We start from the raw sequence: 18,710 nt of genomic DNA, 5'->3' as shown, positions 1-18,710 counted from the left end.
GGGGTCGCGGGCATGCCTATCCCTGCCGTCATTGGGCAGTAAGTGGGGGATACCCTGAACTGGTTGCCAGCTAATCGCAGGGCACACAGGGACGAACAACCATCCACACTCACACCTACGGGCAATTTAGAGTGCTCAATCGGCCTACAAAGCATGTTTTTGGGATGTGGGAGGAAACCACACACACAGGAACATGCAAACTCCACAGAGGGAGGGCCGGAGGTGGAATCAAACTCGCACCTGCTGAACTGTGAGGCGGACGTGCTAACCAGTGCCCCAACGTGCTGCCAGAGATGTTATTATAACATAAATAAATGAGTCATGTACATCATCTTAATATTGCAATAAAATCAAGATATTTTGTCTGGAGGTTTTCAACAACTAAACATATTTGTGTTTTTTATTTTTTTTTTTTTATGTTTAAACCGAACCAAAGTTGGAACTGAACTGTCACTTAAAAACCGAAACTTGAACTGAATCATGGGTATGGTGAACCGTTACACCCCTACCTAAAACTAATGCGTAAGATTCCGCCAGCCGCCATCATAGATAAATACATACAGCTTTTACTGCAGTGCTTAAACCAGTATCTCACTGAGCCACAAGTGTTTGCGCACGTAGCAAATGTTGATATTTCCTCAGGCTTCCTAAAAGGTTGCAAACAGTATAATAGTTTGATGGAGGTGGCTGCTATGAAATATTGAATGCAAGAAAAACCCTGAGCTGTTTTTATTGTTCCAAATGGCTTACCTTGAATAGAATCTCACATTGCATTGTGGCCAACAGTAGAATCTGGGTCAATTATGTACATTGTGTGAGGGGTTCCATCAGATGCACATGGTAGGTAGCTTGTGTGTGCTAGCTAAAGCTAGCTTCCAGACACACCTGTCCCTAAGTAAAAAATATCAGGCATCAAGCATAATGTGCTTCCTTTTTGCATCACCAAGGCATACACAAGGTCTACGGCCAGCACGAGAGGCGGAAGACGAGGCATTTTCAAAAGGAAAATATAACACCAGATAAATAAATGACTTGAGTATTGACATTAATTATTGACAATCTTGGTAGCCCTCACGTGGTGGTCACGACAAGTTAAGAGTGGAAAAAGTGAATGCAACAAACATGCTGACCAAATTTGAGCACTTGACCATGAAGAACACATAAACACACACACAATAATAAACAGCCTATAACAAACATAAATGGAAAGTCCGTCGCCAAATGTGGCCAGAGCAACCTGTTCAAACACAGATAGAAAAAGCAGCTCTGTCTGTCATTGAACAGCAGCACTTCATTCAAACAGAGTGCAGGGAAATAAAACAAGCACAAATGTTTACTCTTACAACAGGGTGAAGTAAGTTTTGCACCCAAGTAAGGACAAATGTTTTGTTAAAAATAAATAGGGATACACACCCTGAGCTGGGTGTCTTATTAGAAAGCGCCTGGCTTAATTAGCATTAATGTTTGATGAACTCTTCAAAACGACAGACACGCACCGACCGGGCTACTGCTGCACTGCATCAACACCCACACTGTCTGGCATGACTACAAACGACTCAAGAAACAAAAGCACTACTATCTACTGCCCTGTCCACTGGGGATAGTGTTATGAACCAGTGTATGTTTGAACCGGAATATGTTTGCTATTGTTTCAGAATCAATACGACACACATAATTGAATTATAAAGATGCGGCTGGATAGAGATGAATGGAGCAGACTGTTGCTGGGTGAATTATAAAACCTCTTCAGATTGCTCTAATTATCAGTGAATGCATTATCCTTGCATGGTAATTCGCCAATCCTTGGGTTTATTCTTCATCACCGTCAGTCAAACCTGGTAGCGAGCTAAACCTGCTCTTTTAGCCATTTTTGTTTCATTTCAAACAGCAGAAGATCTCCTTCAACAGTTTTAAGACATCTAGGCACCTGCAGGTCTGGATTAAAAGAAATTGTAAAATTTGAAACATTACTGAATACTACATCAGAAATGATGGCGTACTCTAGCATCACGGTGCAAATCATTAAGCTCTGAAACTGTTTGACATATGGATGACACTTTTTGCCACAAGTGGAAAATTTGAAAAACTCAAGCATGTTAAAAAAATAAGATAAAAGGGCCGTTTCTTACATACCTAGTTTTCCTATCATATACATTAGAATACTTGCCAGATAACAAGCTTGATTGTTAGTGAAACTACAGTAACTGTAGTAAAAATATCCCAAGGATCAAAATTTCATCTACAAGTACATATGAAAATATACTTATTGTGAAGTATTGTTGAAAAACACAATTAATGTGTACTGTAGAGTATACTCCATTTTTATCACTTGGCGATGCACAGCGTTGGGTCTGGCTCATGTCGAAATGGACTTTTCGCCTGCGTGACAGCCTATGTACATTTTGACTTGTTTAAAATTTGCAACGGCACAACATTGTTGAACCAATTCATATATTGAACAGACCTAAATCCAGTGGCCGAGATTCATCCACTCATCAAATATTGTGCAAGAGTCCCCGCACACTGTGCAAGTGTTCATTAGAGTTCCACCTCATCGCTCATTGTGTGGTGGCCATGAAGTTTAGGGCTTGACACAAGGAAGTACGTCTGTGTAACATTGGTAATGGATTCCAGAGAAATTGTCTTCTTTTTATTAACAGCCACCCATGAAGAAGAACAAAAGCAAATTCTAGCTTTCATTCAGTGTTTGTATTATTTTGTTCAATTATTTGTTAGTTGTCACGCTATTTAAATAGCTAATGCTGTAGCTGTTCCAGCTACTCTAAAAACCCTGCAGTGGCAATACAAACTTGGTCAAGGTTTACTGTTATAAACTGGACCACGATAAACCAAACTGAACTACACTGCATGGTGGAAACCTTCAAGCCATTAGTTAGAGTAGAGAAGCAAAGCAGCTACTTCCGAAATATGAGACAGATTACATTGTATTACCACAGATTTAAAGGCAATCCCATTTTAATTAAACATATTGGTTTTGGGCTTTCCCTAAATCAGAAATGGTTCTATGAGAAGTCACCCTTTTTCCTTCTCAGGTTCCTCTGTTCACTCTGAGCAGCATGCGGCTGGCCATGTTGGGAAGATCACTGGGGAGATTCTTTCCACAATTAACTCACTCACTCTCTACTGGCTCACACTTGAGCATTCCAGTCCCCTTGGCAGGACACTCTCGGAGTGCCCTTGCAGACAGACAGGGATGTGGGCTGTGCTTGCTCTAAGTAGTAGTACTGGTGTGGTGGCCCAAGTTGGGTTCTCTCTCCTGGGAGTTACCTCAGCCTTGGCTCTGCCTGTCTTGGGTAGACACAACAAATGGTGTTCTGTCTGTTCAATGAAGCAGAGAGACCACAGGGTGACAGAATCCCTCTTGTCAAGTCCTGCTAGCAACCCGATCAGACCTTGGGTATTCCCGTGAGTGAGCAAGGCCCTGAAGAATTAGGTAGTCATCTCTCCTAAATGTCAAGGGCAGTGAGCACCAATACAGGACTGTGACTCTCCTTTGATTTATGCCGAAATGCCAAGTACATAAACAAAATAACCACAGTGTAGATGATGCAGTTATTGAGTTTCACAGTATCGTTTTCCAGAATCTGCATTGATGGAACAGGTGATTAATAAGCATTTAGAATGTGTCATACAGCTTTCATTACAGCACGAAGGAAACTGCAGACATTTTTAGGGAGCGGTTACTTGTAAATAACTCAAAAAGCAGCACGCAGTGCAAAAGAAAAAGACAGTATGATGAGTGCGCGTCAAGACAATCACTCACCTTTAATGAGCCGCTCCGTTGTGGATTGTTTCTCTGGTTTATCTTTATCCTTTCCTGACATTATCGCTTCTTTTGTATTTCTCTGTTGAAATAATGGACTGTTCTTTTTCCGGCTAGCTTGAAACGGAGTCGCACATCGGCTTGGTGGTCTTCACTTTTGGTTTAAAATTTGATTTTACAAACAAACAGTAGGGAGGGGGAAGAAAAAGGCTCGACTCGGAGCTCCAGATCTTTTGCGGGGTGCTAGCTTACTTGCAGCAACATTAGTGCTAGAGAATAATTGCGGTGTTTAATAATTGCTTGCAGAATAGACGCGGTAGCTTCTTTGCTTTGTAATCACCGTCAACTACAGAAAAAAAAAAAAAAAAACTTGATATTACCTAGAGCGAAGGGAGCCGATGCAAGATAATCCGATTGAGTTACTCTATTTTTCGCTAGTTAGCCAGCTAACATTTTAATGTAGTGGCAAGTGGGTGAACAGGAAAAGAGAGCAAATGAAGACCGGTGATTCATCTTCTAGGTACAAGCCGTTCCCCGGAGAAAAATAACAACCTTGAGGCAGCACACATGAAAACGAAAAGTCGTTCCAAGATACTGAGCTCGTCTTGACAGTGTATCCTCCTCCACAGATTAAAGTGTAATCTGTCAGTGTGGAGCAGTGGTGGATTTCCTACAACATGGTGGAGCCTCGGTGACGTGACTATGGAAACGTGACACGTGGGTTAGGGGTGCGTTCACAAACGCCCTGCGTTCTGTGCTGCAAATTCAATACCAGAATTCACTCAACAATTAGGTGCTTGTTTGATGCAATCCCGACGCGAAATTTCAATTTGTACCCATGTTTATTTTTTAATTATTGGTTTTAGCTGTTATGGAAATGCTATCTTTGCAAGTGAATTTATTTTGACCTTCTCCAAAGTTTTAAAAGCACGTATTCGCTGTTTTAGTACAAGTCGACATTCTTTAACAAACACTTTTAAAGCAACAAAATAAAAAATACAATAATGGGAGGTCTTCCCGTCCCTCTGCTGCAACCTGCTGTCAATTATCAGCAAAAGAAACTAAAAGTCAAGTCACTTACCGGTGTTCTAGGCGATCAGGTCATATATTATGCGTCTTCTTGGTCTACTGACGTAAAAATCCGAACATCACGATTAACTCAAATTTATTACAATTTAAAATACCCATTGCTGCATATACAGTACACCGAGTACAATTTAGTCATAAAGACAGTTAAATTAACGGTTAACCGAGCAATAAACGTGCCACGACAAGTTTTAAAAAGTTCTGCAGTCAAAAATTATATAACGCATATGTTTCTTATCCTAAAGTTTTACCCAACATTTGAATATTCCAAACTTGTGTGTCGGGGCCAGGTTTCTACCCGTATCAATCGCTCCTGGAAATACTCGTGCATTATCAATCGAAGACACCAGATGGCCATCTTGTTCAATACAAAATAAATACCGGTGATCTGAAAGGATGTGATGTCAATATCAATACGAGGAAAAACTTCAACAGATACAAAAATTTGAGATTTATTGAACTTGAAAACAGCATAAAATTCTACCTAAACATTCAGAGTACATAAACACCAAAACAGTACACTGAAAGTATCACCAACCACAAATAAAACCATGGTTACGGGTATCAAGTCAGCTGATTAGGAGCTAAAGTGTTAAAGGGAGTTTTCAGACTAAGCACAAAGGCCATGCACAAAAATAATTATCCTATATTTGTTTGATGCGCTTTTTCATCAAAACATTGATAATTTAGCTTCCAATTCTAAATACGCTTGTCTTGAGGGTAAGTACAACTGACATGACAATATTTCAGAGCCCTGTTATTTCACGCATTGGGTTTAAAAGCAAAACAAAAACTAACAGAAAAAACAGCACATGCAAAAATATTTGAAGTCACGCCAGGCATACCTCAGCACAACGTGGAAGAAATTGGGAAGAGATCACAAGCACCAGTGGGCACAAAGCCTGCTGAAGATGTCACACTGGCACATGCTCACTTGTCTGGCCTTTTGCTTCTTGTGAGAGCGGACAGTGACAATTCCTGACAGTCAAAAGCTGCTCTTTTCAAATTTCCCAAATCGGCCAAGTGAGCAGAATAGAGAAAACGGAGCAGTCAGCAGGATGTGGTCGACACCACTACGCGTGTAGGCACTCGCGGCTCTTAAACAGTGCACAGCAACAGCAGTATGGGTTAAAAGTGGTGTTCTAGTTACACCACGGAAACACATAGGACTAGCCAAGCTTTGGAATTCCAGTCCCTCATTAAGAAATCTGTTTTGCATGAGCGCAAATGTGTTTTTGATCCACATATTCCACATGGTAGACAATCTGACCAAAGGTTGCATGAACAAAAACAACTTTTAACACAGTGAGTGAAGCCTTTGCTGCTCAGTGGGTGACAACACAAGCATAAGTTTGAGATCCACTTAATATGTTTGAGATCAACTGAATTGTTGGAAGAAGCTCCAGACCAAACTAAGGAGTGTTGAAGACAAAAGATATACAGAGCTCTTTGCTACAAAATGAATCCAGAAAAGACACTTGAACAAACTTAACTTAAACTGTATGGCAATATAGAAATTCGTCATCATAGATTTGGCTCTAAAAGCCCAGATTATCCATTAAAACAGTTCAGCCACCCATCTTCTTCAAGTCCCTTTTGACATCTGCCTTGTTATTGGACTAAGTGCAAAAGTCAGCCCTCTTGATCAAGACAGATTCGCACCTTCTGAAACACGTTGCCTTTTAATTGCTTTCTCTATACGTGTTGATCAGTCTCGATTGTTTATCAGAAACATAAATCTATTATGCACTATTTAATAAAATGATGCTGAAATTAAATGTTTTTCTATGTACCTTGTGAACGTTTATATATATATATTAAAAAAAAAATCACAGCATAGATGCTTTCCCCACTGAATATACGCTGGGAAATGATATTTTTGTCAAAACACAGTTAGATACGGTCTCTCTGCTTACATACACAAGTAATATTAATATGTTGCAACTGTAAAACAGTGAGTAAGTAAACCTAGTTTCCTCCCGAGTTCCATCAAAGCTTAAGGAGCAGGCCAGTAGAGAGTGAAGAGACCCAAAAAACTAAAACCAAAAACGAATGGGCTTACAAAGCTGAGGGCACAGCATTGAAGCAGAAAGTGCCATTACATGACAAGCACAACAGCCTACATACACCTGCAACTTGTGTTATTAGAGGCTATAATAGATTGATGCTTCCTCTGTGGAGAATTGGGCCAAATGAAGGTCAGGCTGATCTCACCATGTTTTTTGGAGTGTTGATGGGAGTGTTGAGTGAGAGGTGCATACATATCCCCACAATTACAAATTGACTTTTGATGAAAGTCACCATTGCATACAGCGCTGGTTCTGTCTGGGGATCGGTCATGATCAAAGATGGCAAACGCCACAAAAAAAATGTTCACAAAGGAGTTCCAGTAGTAAAGTGTCCTTGGCACACACTGTAAACTCTTAAGTGGCGATGGCTTTAATTCACTGAATGATGAAGCCGGGCTGCGGGGCCACACGAGAGGGGGGGGTTCTCTGCGGCAGAGCAGGTTGGTACTGCGCTAAGAAAGGATAGCCAGAGGAAACATTTGGGTAGGGCTGGCCTGTTCTGGGAGGAATTGGTGGATATGGTGATACTGCATAGTAGGGTGAAGACTGGGGGGGAACAGTTGGAACTGGATTTAGTTGTGGTACCGTCTGGGATGGAGGAGGTGGAGGCTTCCTAATGGGATGAAGTAGAGGGGACGAGTCACTGCCCGCCTCAGTGAGCTGGGAGGATGAGGGTCTGGCTCCAGCTGACATATCCTGAGACCGGGAGGTAGATACCGATGCCCGTGGAAGCTGCTGGCCCTTCAGGACCATCTCCTGCAGCTTCTCAATCTTCACCCTTCGCAAGTGTGCCAACTTCCTCTGGTTCTGGTAGGAATCAATGAAGGCTTCAAGGGTCATGTCACCATCCAGGAAAGAATCCGCCATATTCTGCATTTGTAAACACAATTGGGACATACCTTTAAAGTGCAATAGGTATAGGTAACCAATCTACTGCATAGATCATGTCTGAGTATTTTTTTTCTCCCTATAAGAAAGTGTATGCAGCCTCACATGTTCAGCATTATTTTAACAATGACAAATTGCATTTTTCGTCAGTACTGACTAAAATATCAGCACAGTATGATAGTAGTTGATAAAATGACTGATTCACGTAGCAAATGATGTCAACATTTTAACATGAAAAAAATTTTGTAGACGTGAATATCAGGCAGAAGAATTACTAACAGGTCACTGGGAATGAAGCAACAAATTCATTGAGACAACAACAGAATTACCTCCGTTTCCTCTTCTATTTTGGCTCCTTCTGCCTGCAGTAGAGCCAAAAGAATGTCCAGCGATGTGTTTCCTGATTTGTGATCTAAAACAAAAAAGTTACGACAATGACTAACAGACCCAAAAAGATGTGAAAAGTGATGTATACTGGGACTGATATTTTTTTTAACAGTGAAGACTGTTTTTAACATCAGCCAATGGATAAAGCTAACTTGTAATCACCACATAATATTTTTCTGAAATAATTAATAATTATAAGCCTTCTTCTTCTTTTTGGTATGAAAACACATGCTTGTCACATGGGGCTGAGAGAAGTTATGTAAATTGTGTCACCACTGGCCCTGTGACCAGTTCATCCTGACAACCACAAATGCTTTCTGTTTGCTCAGAACATGTTCCACTGAGTCAACTGAAACGGATCATGTTACCTGTTAATCTCTAAGGAAGGTATCTGTTATGGTTGTGCTCCTGAGCAAGCCTGAAAGTCAACACCAGTAAGTACGAATCAGCACCAAAGGGCCACGTCATCGGGCAGGTACAGTGCCCTCCGTAATTACTAGCAACTGGTTAAGTCTTCTTTAGCTTCTGAGAAATTCATTTTTCCCTAAATAATATAGGACCAAGTTTAAAACAAAAAGAAATTCCAACCTTTAATTCAAGGGCAATTACCGTATTTTTCGGACTAAAAGCTACCGGTGTGTTCGGCCAGCCGCGGACGGCGGGGCGGGGCATGGGCGGGGCGGGGTCGGGGCAATGACATACCAGCTCTGCCGAACCCCTGAAGCTGACTCACCGAACCCCTGGGGTTCGATCGAACCCAGGTTAAGAACCACTGAACTACAGTGTCTTAAGTCAAAATATTCATACCCTGACAACACTACCGTGATGAAGTGAGGCAATCTACAACTTGTTTTTAATAAGTGACCAAGTCATTAAATGACAGATATTACTTAGATCTCTCGCTACAACAAGGACAAAGTACATCATATGATTGCAACATATAATCAATTGGCTTTTGTAAAGTACTGGGTGTATATAAAGTTGTGATTTTTTTTTTTTTAAATGTTCAAACTGCATTTTTATTGTACCAAATAATTTTAATTAGTATCTTTGTTGTATATATTTTCTGAATTATTAAAAATAAAAATAATTTAGATAAAGTTGTTTATCTGTTAGCAGGCCACTGCTTTAGACTGCTGTTTTTACTTTTTTCCATGGTATCGCTGCAATACCATGGCAATACTGAAGTCAAAACAACACTACAATAAAGTAACTTGTAGTCTGACTTAATTACTTTCAAAATCAGGTAATCGGTAAAGTTATTTTTTTTCAAGGTAACTGTGGCAACATAGTTGTGTCGCAGCATGTCCCTAGTAAGCACGCCTAGGTGATTTCGTTGCTTTTGTTGGAGCCACCCTAATTGCCCTAGACTGTCTACCTTTATTGTCCTCTCATTTGCACTCAAGGTCTTACAGGGTATATTGCTACTGCAAAGCCACTCCTCATACATGCCTGACTCATTTCTGTGTCCTGCCATGCCATGCCCTATCGTGTCGTTTCGCATTTGCTACTCGTCACATTCATTTCTCATTGGGTGTAGTGCTGACTTCCAACTGTCTCTCCAATCATTAATAGTGTGTTTGTGAAATATGAAATGTTACTTTGATGAAATGTTAACATGAAAATGATTTACTAAGCAAAAAAGCCAAACATTTTTTATCCATTTTGGGGGGCAGGCAGCTATTTTGTTCTGGGTTTGGTCATGCGCATTTTGAATACAATCCACAAAGCTTCTGTCTTGCTTTGATGTGGATGGAGTGGGTCAAACGTTTGTGATTTCAAAAGCCCTGAAGATGAAGGCCACAGTGATAATCCAAAAATCTAATTCCCGTTAGGTTAAAGTGAGAATCACCAAAGGTGAAATTGCAGGAGTCTTATAAGAAAGATACTTCCTGATCAAATGTCTCTCCTCACTCCAATTGTGGCAAATCCAGCCTTCAAGTCATCACTCTTAAACATTTAAAACAAAACAGCATTAACACAGTTAATGAGCTATATCTCAAGTGGGTATTTGCCTATTTAAAGCAGGTTCACTTTCCAGATCCAATTTTTTTCAGATTAAATACAAATAAAGGACTGTGAGAAAACATTGGTATGACCTTTGAGGCTTTTGCTCCCTCCCATCTTGATGAATGCCTTACATGTGAACCAAATCCTTAGAAAATAATCTCAAATATCAAAGAAAACGTGCTTTCAATTGAGCCAGTTATGTCTGTGCTAATGAAATTGAGGTGGGAGGAAGAACTGGGTGTGACTATCACTGATTTGAAATGGGATGAATGATTAAAGAATGTTCACAGATGCTCTCACAATGCAAGTCACTGTTAAATTCCCCGATGTGAGGTATTACATCAGTGTGTGGTGGGCCAAGTAATTAGTCTGATTAAACACATCTACTGCTATGTCTGCAACATGGTGACAGAGGTCAGAGCATGATCGGTGCCTACAGGCAATCTTGCCTGCTGGTGATGAACGTGCCAGTTTGCGATGAAGTGCCTGCCAATGATTGGTTAATTTTATCCAGGTGAATGTAGTATTTGGATTGCAGTGTAGAGGAGCCACCAACCTGCGATTGGCTGGCAACCGGTTCAGGGTATTCCCTGCCTACTGCCCGATAACTGCTAGGATAGGCTCCTGCACGCCCGCGACCCCCGTGGGGACAAGCGGTAAAGAAAATGGATGGATAGATGGAGGAGCCACCAACATCATGGTTGTGCACCATAAGGTAAGCTGGCAGAAATGGTTCCATAGGGAAGTAGGGGTGTGAGGTAGACTGCATAAAGTTATAATAACAATAATAACTGATAATAATATGGTTCCCATATGGATTTGGACCATACGAACCAAACGTCATAGCACTTAGTGAGGACAATGTATCTGACTCAGTTTGAAAATGGCTAAATCTCAAAGTGACAAGCTGCCAGCTACATAAAGTAATAATAATAATAATAATAATAATAATACATAATAATAATATGGTTCCCATATGAATTTGGACCATACGAACCAAATGTCATAGCACTTAGTGAGGACATTGCATCTGACTAAGTTTGAAAATGGCTGAATCTCAAGGTGACGAGCTGCCAGAGCTTGTTTGTGTCCAAAACTAAATTGTTAACACTACAATTGAATGAGGACTAACAAAAATGTGTTTTGTTATACCCCTCGCTACAACTGTAGACTATTGACGTCCATTATGAATGCATTGATTCCACCAAAAAATTTTGAAAAAAGTTGGGGATAAGCCTCCATTAGGCGCCATCCACGAACAACTGGGGTTTACTGCCAGGAAATTTTATTCTGCCAAATATCTTAATCAGCCTAAAAAAATCCCATTTTGAACTAAAAAGCCAGTACTGAACTGCGGAAAAGAGGAAAACAAGTCAGCTCCCATCATCCACCACTCTCTCCGCCCACTGCTTCTGTTTCACACCAGGCTTTGGCAGTACAATGGCTCACTGTGTTACAACATCCTGAGAGGCAACCGACTGTGGCGAGTCAGTGGTAGTGGGCAGACACTAATCTGGCATCCAAAAGCATAATGGACACGAGAAAGTAATCCAACAGGAGGGCATGCTACCAATTCGCAAGACAGGGTAGAGCTTACTATTATGAAGCAATTGGAGTCATAGCTCTGGTTGTTTTAGCCAAGCATTTTAGCATTAGCAGGTCAAGGGGATTTGACTTTAACATTAGCACTGGCAATGCTTTAATAATAAAACATTTATTGTATTTAAAAACACAAAGCGTCCAATTATTTTAGCTGTGTTTAGTTAACAATAAACTAACTGGGGTGTCATTAAACAGCTTAAAAGCCGCTTAGAGATGATCGACTCACATAAAATCACATGCTTTCTGCACTTTCATAGTGTCGGGAACTTGCAAATTAAGCACATTTCTTGGATTATAATGTTTTCAAGGTCAATCCAAAATCCAAACCAAATTGTGATTATTTGTCCAACTTTAGTAGTTAGTATATGTGAAGGCAATAAAACATATACTATCTCAAATGCAGATGAAATCAAGCCAGACTTGTGCCAGCAGAAGGAGTAGTGACTGTAGTGGTCCAGTAGTGGCTGGAGAGCTATTTTGAGGAGGTAGCTAGGCAACTACTGCATCAACACAGCCAGAAGTATCATCACATTATGTTCACACACTAGAAAGCAGTGTGAAGGTGCTCCAGTAATATTACGTTTTTGGGGGTATTTTGCACCACAGCTTCTATTTGCAGTCCGCTGTGCAAAAAATAAATAAAAGAATTCTCAGAACAAAGCTTTTCAGTCTCTGAACGGGAAGTACCCAAACTGGAAAAACAGGTTTTCCAGCACTTATTTGTTCAAATAAATAACAGAACATGGCAACAACATGTTCAATTTCAAACCCATTCAAAATTGATGAATTATATGGACCATATCATCACGATATTAACACATACTATGTGTAAATGTGAGACCTCAGATTCATGCTTTAAATTCTTAATTCACTACTAATGTTGACGAATGGATTTAAATGGTCACACCTTATACTTTTCTGAAATAAAGGCATGTCATAGTCCAACAAAGGAAAAACAACATACAATTGGTAAATGGCAGGCACTTAACAACCTATAAATGTATTGGAACAGAAAGTTCCATCCCTCTGCTTTTGTTTTATACCCAAGACATTTGGGTTTTAGATCAAAAAGTGAAGATCAGAAATGTTGAAAATTTCAGTTTGTATTTCAAGAAGTCCAATCACCCCCGAGAACAAATTTGCTGGATCAATGACTACAGCTTTTTTACAGTGTTGGGGGCTTAGCTGGCGATAGAGGGGGAAAAAAATGAAACAGCACGTTGGCATATTTCAACAGGGTTTGTGTAAGAATGGACGTGAAAAAAAAGTCATCCGACTGAATATGTGAGTCAACTCATTTTACGATCGTAAAAGTTGTTAAAAGAAAACAACTTGAGTGACAACTTTTGTGTCGTACAGTCACAAGTGCACCTCATAAAAATCAAAGCTATTGTGTTGATCATGGTAATAATTAAAGGGACAATAGGAGGAATGTGCATCAGAAGTTTGGTGGCAATTGGTCTTCAGACGTTTAGCGACCCTTAAGTTGTTACAGCTCATTGTCGGACAGACTCTACTCCTGCTAGCTCCTATGGCTTGTCCAGGCAGAATTAGCTTCAGGCGGCTAAACGAACAAGATTAGCTGAACGATTTTAGCTTAGCAGCAGCCAGACATGGGGCTTTGTGCCACAGCCAAAAAACTCTGAGCCCACCGCACACCGTGTCAGCCAGCCAACCACCGCTGGTGATGTAGAGATGAGGACCTCCCAGCTGTGTTGCCGAGCCGGCCCATGTGCGTAGTCTTGTTACCAGTCAGCTAAGTTACCAACCGTCAACTGTAATTCTGATACATTAAGAAGGTAGAGGCACATGTGAATTTTGTTGTAATTGAAACACCATTTTCCGCATTTGGATGTAAATATCCTCAAATTAAAGCTCAGAGTCGGAGAGTTTGGGTTTTACCTGTGAAAACTGCGTTTGTTGTTACACAAACATGAGGAACTGAGAGCTGTTTAAATCATAGTGAAGTTGAGAGAAGAGGCAGAGGGAAGCGGAATTGCCAAAGGTATCAACAGCAGTTGATGAGATCATTCAATGTTGGACTGTGTTATGGCACACGCAATAAAGAAATAAAATGCCTTTATACCTAGAGTCGACTTGCGCAGCTGATAGGCTTCAAAGTTTTCTTGAAGGCAGCCATATCTCTTGATAAGAGTCTCTTTCTTGAGCTCCAGTCCAGGTTGGAGGGTAAGGTTTTCCTCTGCCAGGGTTCTGTTGCTAACAAGTGTTTTCTCTTTGCTCTGCTGTACTTCCTGCATCTGTAACAAAAGAGTGTTACGACTGTATTTTAGCATGACGGGAATCAAGCCTGAGATGAGCTCAAAGTTCAGACCACAAAAAAACAGAACACCTTGATATGAGGAAAACATAATGGATGTTAATTTTTTTTTTATACATCTTTATTTATATAGCACTTAAAAACAACTGCAGTAGTAACAAAGCGCTTTACAGGACAGAAAGTAGGATGGCCTACTTCTATGTCAGCATATCATATTTTATATATACACAACTGTTCAAAACTGAAAATGGGCCTTTATACACCTATTTAGATACTGCATTAAAAACCAGAAAACCAGACGTTCAGACGCTAGAATAGTTATTTACCACATTAACAATGTATAGGCATATTCCTGGGTAGTTTGTTATCCTTGTTGAAAAACTATTTCATTTAAAAAATAAGGACATTTGTAAATGACGCCAAGCTTTTGAATAGTAGTGGGTGTACGCCTGCGCGTGCACGCACACACACACAAACAGCCTTCATCCGTTCTCACACCACCAGACTTACAAACAGCTTTGTCCACCAGGCTGTAAGGATGCTGAACGCTCTTCCTTCAGCTGCATCAAGGCTGTCATGAAGCCGAGGAACCCGCAGTCCTCACGCCTTTATTGTACTAATATTATATTTAACTGAATGTCATGCACGGTCTCGTTGCTGCACGACTGATGCTATACACGGAGTTATTTTACTACTTGTTGCTCAACTCTTATCACGGGCACTTTTACCTGATTAATGTCACTGCAGTATTAGGTTGAAGTTAACATTAGGTTTTCTCTCCTTTGACAGTATTGTTATTTGGGGTCTATGTCTTGTCTTGTTATCACCGTGGGATACCAAGGAATGTAGTTTTGATTCCTTTGTATGTCTGGTACATGTGAAGAAAATGACAATAAAGCAGACTTTGAAATTTAGGCATTCAAACAACAGGCTCTAATGTGCAAATGAGGAAAGTAATATGTAAAAATAAGACCAGTGGGAAGTTGAACAAGTATCATACAGTTCGAAACAATGGAATGTATTTGAGAGCGACTCTGCATGCATTGTTTGGTTATTGCAAGAATCAGAGGAAACATGTTATACTGGACAAGCAGCTAAATATATGACATACCATTGTCTTGTCTGTCTTTACAAGAGCCAGTTTGCTCTTTCGTCACAGCTCGTTAAAGATGGAAATCTATAAATAGCATCAATACCTGCAGGCCTAGTTTCTGGAAAAAACAAATATTTGCTCAGGGGAAACCCTTATTTTCAACACACTTGATCCATTTTCTATAGTGCTTGCCCTCATTGGGGTTAGCCAGAGCCTAAGTTCGGATCTCAAACCTCAGAACTGTGAGGCCGCTATGCTAAGTACTCATCCCAACACAATGGTACAGTACACAACCCTCTCTTGAACAACAGTTGTAAAGTGTCAAGGTTGATACTTTAGAATTACAATCTTTGTCATAGCAGATGTATACAGGGATTGATTTGAATCATTAATTTGCCAGATTGTAATAAATGTTGAAATAAATGGGCAAACAAAAGCTTTCACTAAATTTTTATAATATGTGTGCTTGTTGTTTGGCGCGTTAGCGTGGGCAGATTTTTACAATAGCCCTCTTTTTTTTGAACGGAAAATGTCACTATTGTCGGACTCGCTACGATGGGAGGGCTTGAAGGAGCTGCGACACAAGGAGACTCAATGTGGACAGGAATAAGAGTAAGCACTTAAAAGTAAAGTCAAGTGACAGATGACTATATTGAACTGGAGGATTGAGTCCCTTTTTTCCCCTGTATGTTACAAGCCAATAGAAAAAAATTGGGCTGTTGGGGTAAGGGTGGACAAACGTTTTGACTTGCAGGCTGCTATGGGTTCTACACTTTTATCAAGCGCCTGGGCCAGGAACATTTGGATGAGGATTTGGGCCAGATATACTAAACCGCCGCATAGCCACTTTGCACGTTTGAAAGGCGCTGTCCTTGGTGCACACTGTTAGTAAAGCAGGTTATACATTTATTTGGGTGTGCTATGCGGTCATAAATGTATAACCTGCTTTCAAATGTGCAAAGTGGCTCTCATCAAGGTAGTACGTTTGTGTCACTTAATATGCAAGATGCAGCGTATACTGCATCTTGCATATTCTACATATTGAAGTTTACTACTTGGCACAATACTGGGAAGAGGAAATATAACTAGATGAAAACAGCACGCATACAGTAATTGTATCAAATCTGGAGTTTGTATCTGTTTTGAATCATTTTCAATTGAAGGCACAAAGAAATGAACAATTTCTGAAAAAAGATCAATGATAACAGTTTTAACAAAACATTGTAACAAAACAAAATACACAATCTCGAGCATTTTTGCAACGCTCTTGCCTTGAAGTTTGTGGGGTGAAAAAAAATTCTGATGCCTCTGTACATTAGCCGCTAACCTCTGTGCAGTCGCCACTCGTTCTTGTGCTGACTGCATGCTAGTTGAGAAATTGTTTTCAAATACAAACATTGGGTAGATCAGACAAAGTGATGGATTTTAGTTGACCTTCGAGGTTCTGTGGCAATTCTGAATATTTATCAACTCTGTTAACTTCTAAATGCTGCAGCCTACCACAATTATCTAGCTACAAAGAAGAGAGTAGAGTAGGTTCAGCTTTGGGAATGTGGATGACTAAAATATGTAAACAAGTCCCAAAAAACTCTGGCACATGAGCTGAAACAATAATACAACATGATTTCTATTTTTGCCGTTGTTAGTAATGACATTAACAGTCCTATCTATTATCCTTACACAAAGAGCGCTTCATGTCTGTTGACATTTTGAGTTTCACCTAAAATTCAACATTCACTTTGCCTTTAAAGTTCTTACAACAAACAACAAAAGCAGACATTGACATCACAAGTAAGGTATTGTGTTTGAAAAGAAACATTATGGTGGTGCACTTTGGTGGCAAGCTTAAGTTTCAGTTAATGGCCGCGTGACATCCACTCTCTTTGTTTCCATTCAGTGTCTTTTAGAAAGAACCACCAACCAGACAGCACCTGTGGACGTCTTTACTAGGTTGCTTATCTACTTATGAATAGCATAAGTCAACAACTATATTATTAGAGTAAATACGAAACTCACACGCTGTCGTTAATGGAAAAAGAACATCACAGAGATTGACAGAGAGGGTGTGGAACAGCGACAGAAAGACTGACTCACAACCCAGTAATCCTTAAACTTTGGAAAGGTGAAATAAATGTAGCGCACTTCAAAACTCTACCTTACGATTGATTGCCGGGGCCTTTTGTCACAGGTAATGTATGTCACAATGATGTCATACATTGACATCACAAGAATTTCAAAACCACGCATCATCCTAAATTATGTAAGCATATCCTAAGTAAAAACGCTAAATTCGTCCGTTTACGCATCATGTTTAATGTTTGCAATTAACAACTTATAAATATACTATGTAGTCCTCACTTGGCCATATGATACGATCATGTAATAAATGATTACGATCGCCATGGTCTCAAATCTCGATTGTAAACCAGATCGAATCAAGTCTTGAAATACCAAATCCCGAGTTAAAATCAACAATTTAGCGTGACAGCGTTTCGGAAGTTTCTGTTTAGTGGAAATCGTGTTCTCGGGAAATATGAAAACAGGTTAATGCCTGTTACTTTAGCTCATGTGATCAGATTATCATTAGACAATAATTAGCAGGTTTCCCAAGTGATCTGGCAGGACGACACAAATCCAAAAGTGCCGTAGGTCGGAAACTTCTTGGCATGTTTTTGCGTGACTCACCATGACAGTGCTTCTTCCTTATGAGGGTCTCACTCAAATTCCAACTGATTCATTAAAAATGCAGTTTTTTTATTAGGGCGAGGAAAATAAAACGCTAAGGGCGATGTTGTCAACTGAATACACTAATAAGAAGACTTAAACAATCCTTGACGCAACATTAACACCGTGAACATTGTTCAACATGTACGACTACTTTGAATGTACTAATTTATGGCTGTATTTGCAGTACAATTACAACATTTCATGCAATTACGGGCGGTGTTTTGTGAGAAAACAAAATATTCAGAAAACCGCAAACGACGGGAGCCAGTAGCTAGCAACTACATTAGCAAGAGCTTAACATACCTCGTCCATCTCTTGAATCATTTTGGTAAGTTTTTCGTCGTCCTCTAGCATTTCATTGAGCTGAGTCAACGTGTACTCGCTGAACTTGTTGGAAAAGCTCGACATTTTCGCTGTCGTCGTGTATTTCTTCACTGCCACGGTCGCTGTTCTCGCCTGTTTGTGACAGCTGACTGAGCTTCTTCTTCAGGAAGTACATTGCATATAGGCCCAATGTTGCTTTCAGGGCCCGTCGGAAATACATTATTCATGTCTTTTAATACGCATTTGCAAGAAATACCGTAAAAATTATATCAAATCATAATACATAAACCATTTCAGAAATGAAGCAACGAGGAAATAAATTCAAAACAAACAGCCAACAATGAGGAAAATTCATTTTTTTAAAAAAAAGCCATTTCATCAAACTGTCTATCAAAAAAACACGAAAAGCTACATTCTGAATAATTGCAAACTTGAAAGGGTTTATAGACAAGAAAATTCTTA

At 40.0% G+C, this 18,710-nt stretch overlaps 2 protein-coding genes across 7 annotated transcripts in view; both read right to left on the bottom strand.

The window, feature by feature from the left end:
• ppp3cca (protein phosphatase 3, catalytic subunit, gamma isozyme, a) overlaps positions 1–4,474 on the bottom strand; it is a 29,992-nt gene extending 25,518 nt beyond the window's left edge. For 3 of the 4 annotated variants that reach the window (XM_088375436.1, XM_088375437.1, XM_088375438.1), the window contains exon 1: positions 3,785–4,474. In XM_088375436.1, coding sequence (XP_088231562.1) covers positions 3,785–3,845 — 61 coding nt within the window. In that variant the 5' untranslated portion in view covers positions 3,846–4,474. Of the gene's footprint in view, positions 1–750; positions 892–3,784 lie in introns of all 4 variants that reach the window. The other variant, XM_088375439.1, reaches the window with a different exon arrangement.
• Positions 4,475–5,306: 832 nt separating this feature from the next.
• vps37ba (VPS37B subunit of ESCRT-I a) lies at positions 5,307–18,437 on the bottom strand. 3 transcript variants are annotated; one of them, XM_088376041.1, is made up of 4 exons: positions 18,228–18,437; positions 13,913–14,084; positions 8,157–8,239; positions 5,307–7,809 (listed from the first exon to the last, which is right to left on the bottom strand). In XM_088376041.1, exons 1-4 carry the CDS (start codon positions 18,330–18,332, stop codon positions 7,315–7,317), a joined length of 855 nt encoding a protein of 284 aa, XP_088232167.1. In that variant the 5' UTR covers positions 18,333–18,437; the 3' UTR covers positions 5,307–7,314. The 3 variants fall into 3 exon arrangements, with proteins under 3 accessions (XP_088232167.1, XP_088232169.1, XP_088232168.1); XM_088376043.1 differs by lacking the exon at positions 18,228–18,437 and adding an exon at positions 17,214–17,337; XM_088376042.1 differs by lacking the exon at positions 18,228–18,437 and adding an exon at positions 14,833–14,973.
• Between the last annotated feature and the right edge of the window lie 273 nt (positions 18,438–18,710).

Source organism: Syngnathus floridae, chromosome 5 (genome assembly GCF_059516105.1).
Source record: "Syngnathus floridae isolate MCC-2025c chromosome 5, RoL_Sflo_1.0, whole genome shotgun sequence".
In the NCBI taxonomy this organism is placed as follows: Eukaryota; Metazoa; Chordata; class Actinopteri; order Syngnathiformes; family Syngnathidae; genus Syngnathus; species Syngnathus floridae.
Note: the sequence above shows the minus strand (reverse complement) of the source record. Positions and strands in the feature narration are given on the sequence as shown.

Excerpts from the sequence above, each read along its gene's own strand:
- vps37ba (XM_088376041.1), bottom strand. The coding sequence starts at position 18,332 with ATGTCGAGCTTTTCCAACAAGTTCAGCGAGTACACGTTGACTCAGCTC. Across the intron at positions 8,240-13,912 it reads GCTGCGCAAGTCGACTCTAG|ATCACAAATCAGGAAACACA; the intron begins GTATAAAGGCAT and ends TTTTTGTTTTAG. Across the intron at positions 7,810-8,156 it reads AAATAGAAGAGGAAACGGAG|AATATGGCGGATTCTTTCCT; the intron begins GTAATTCTGTTG and ends TTACAAATGCAG.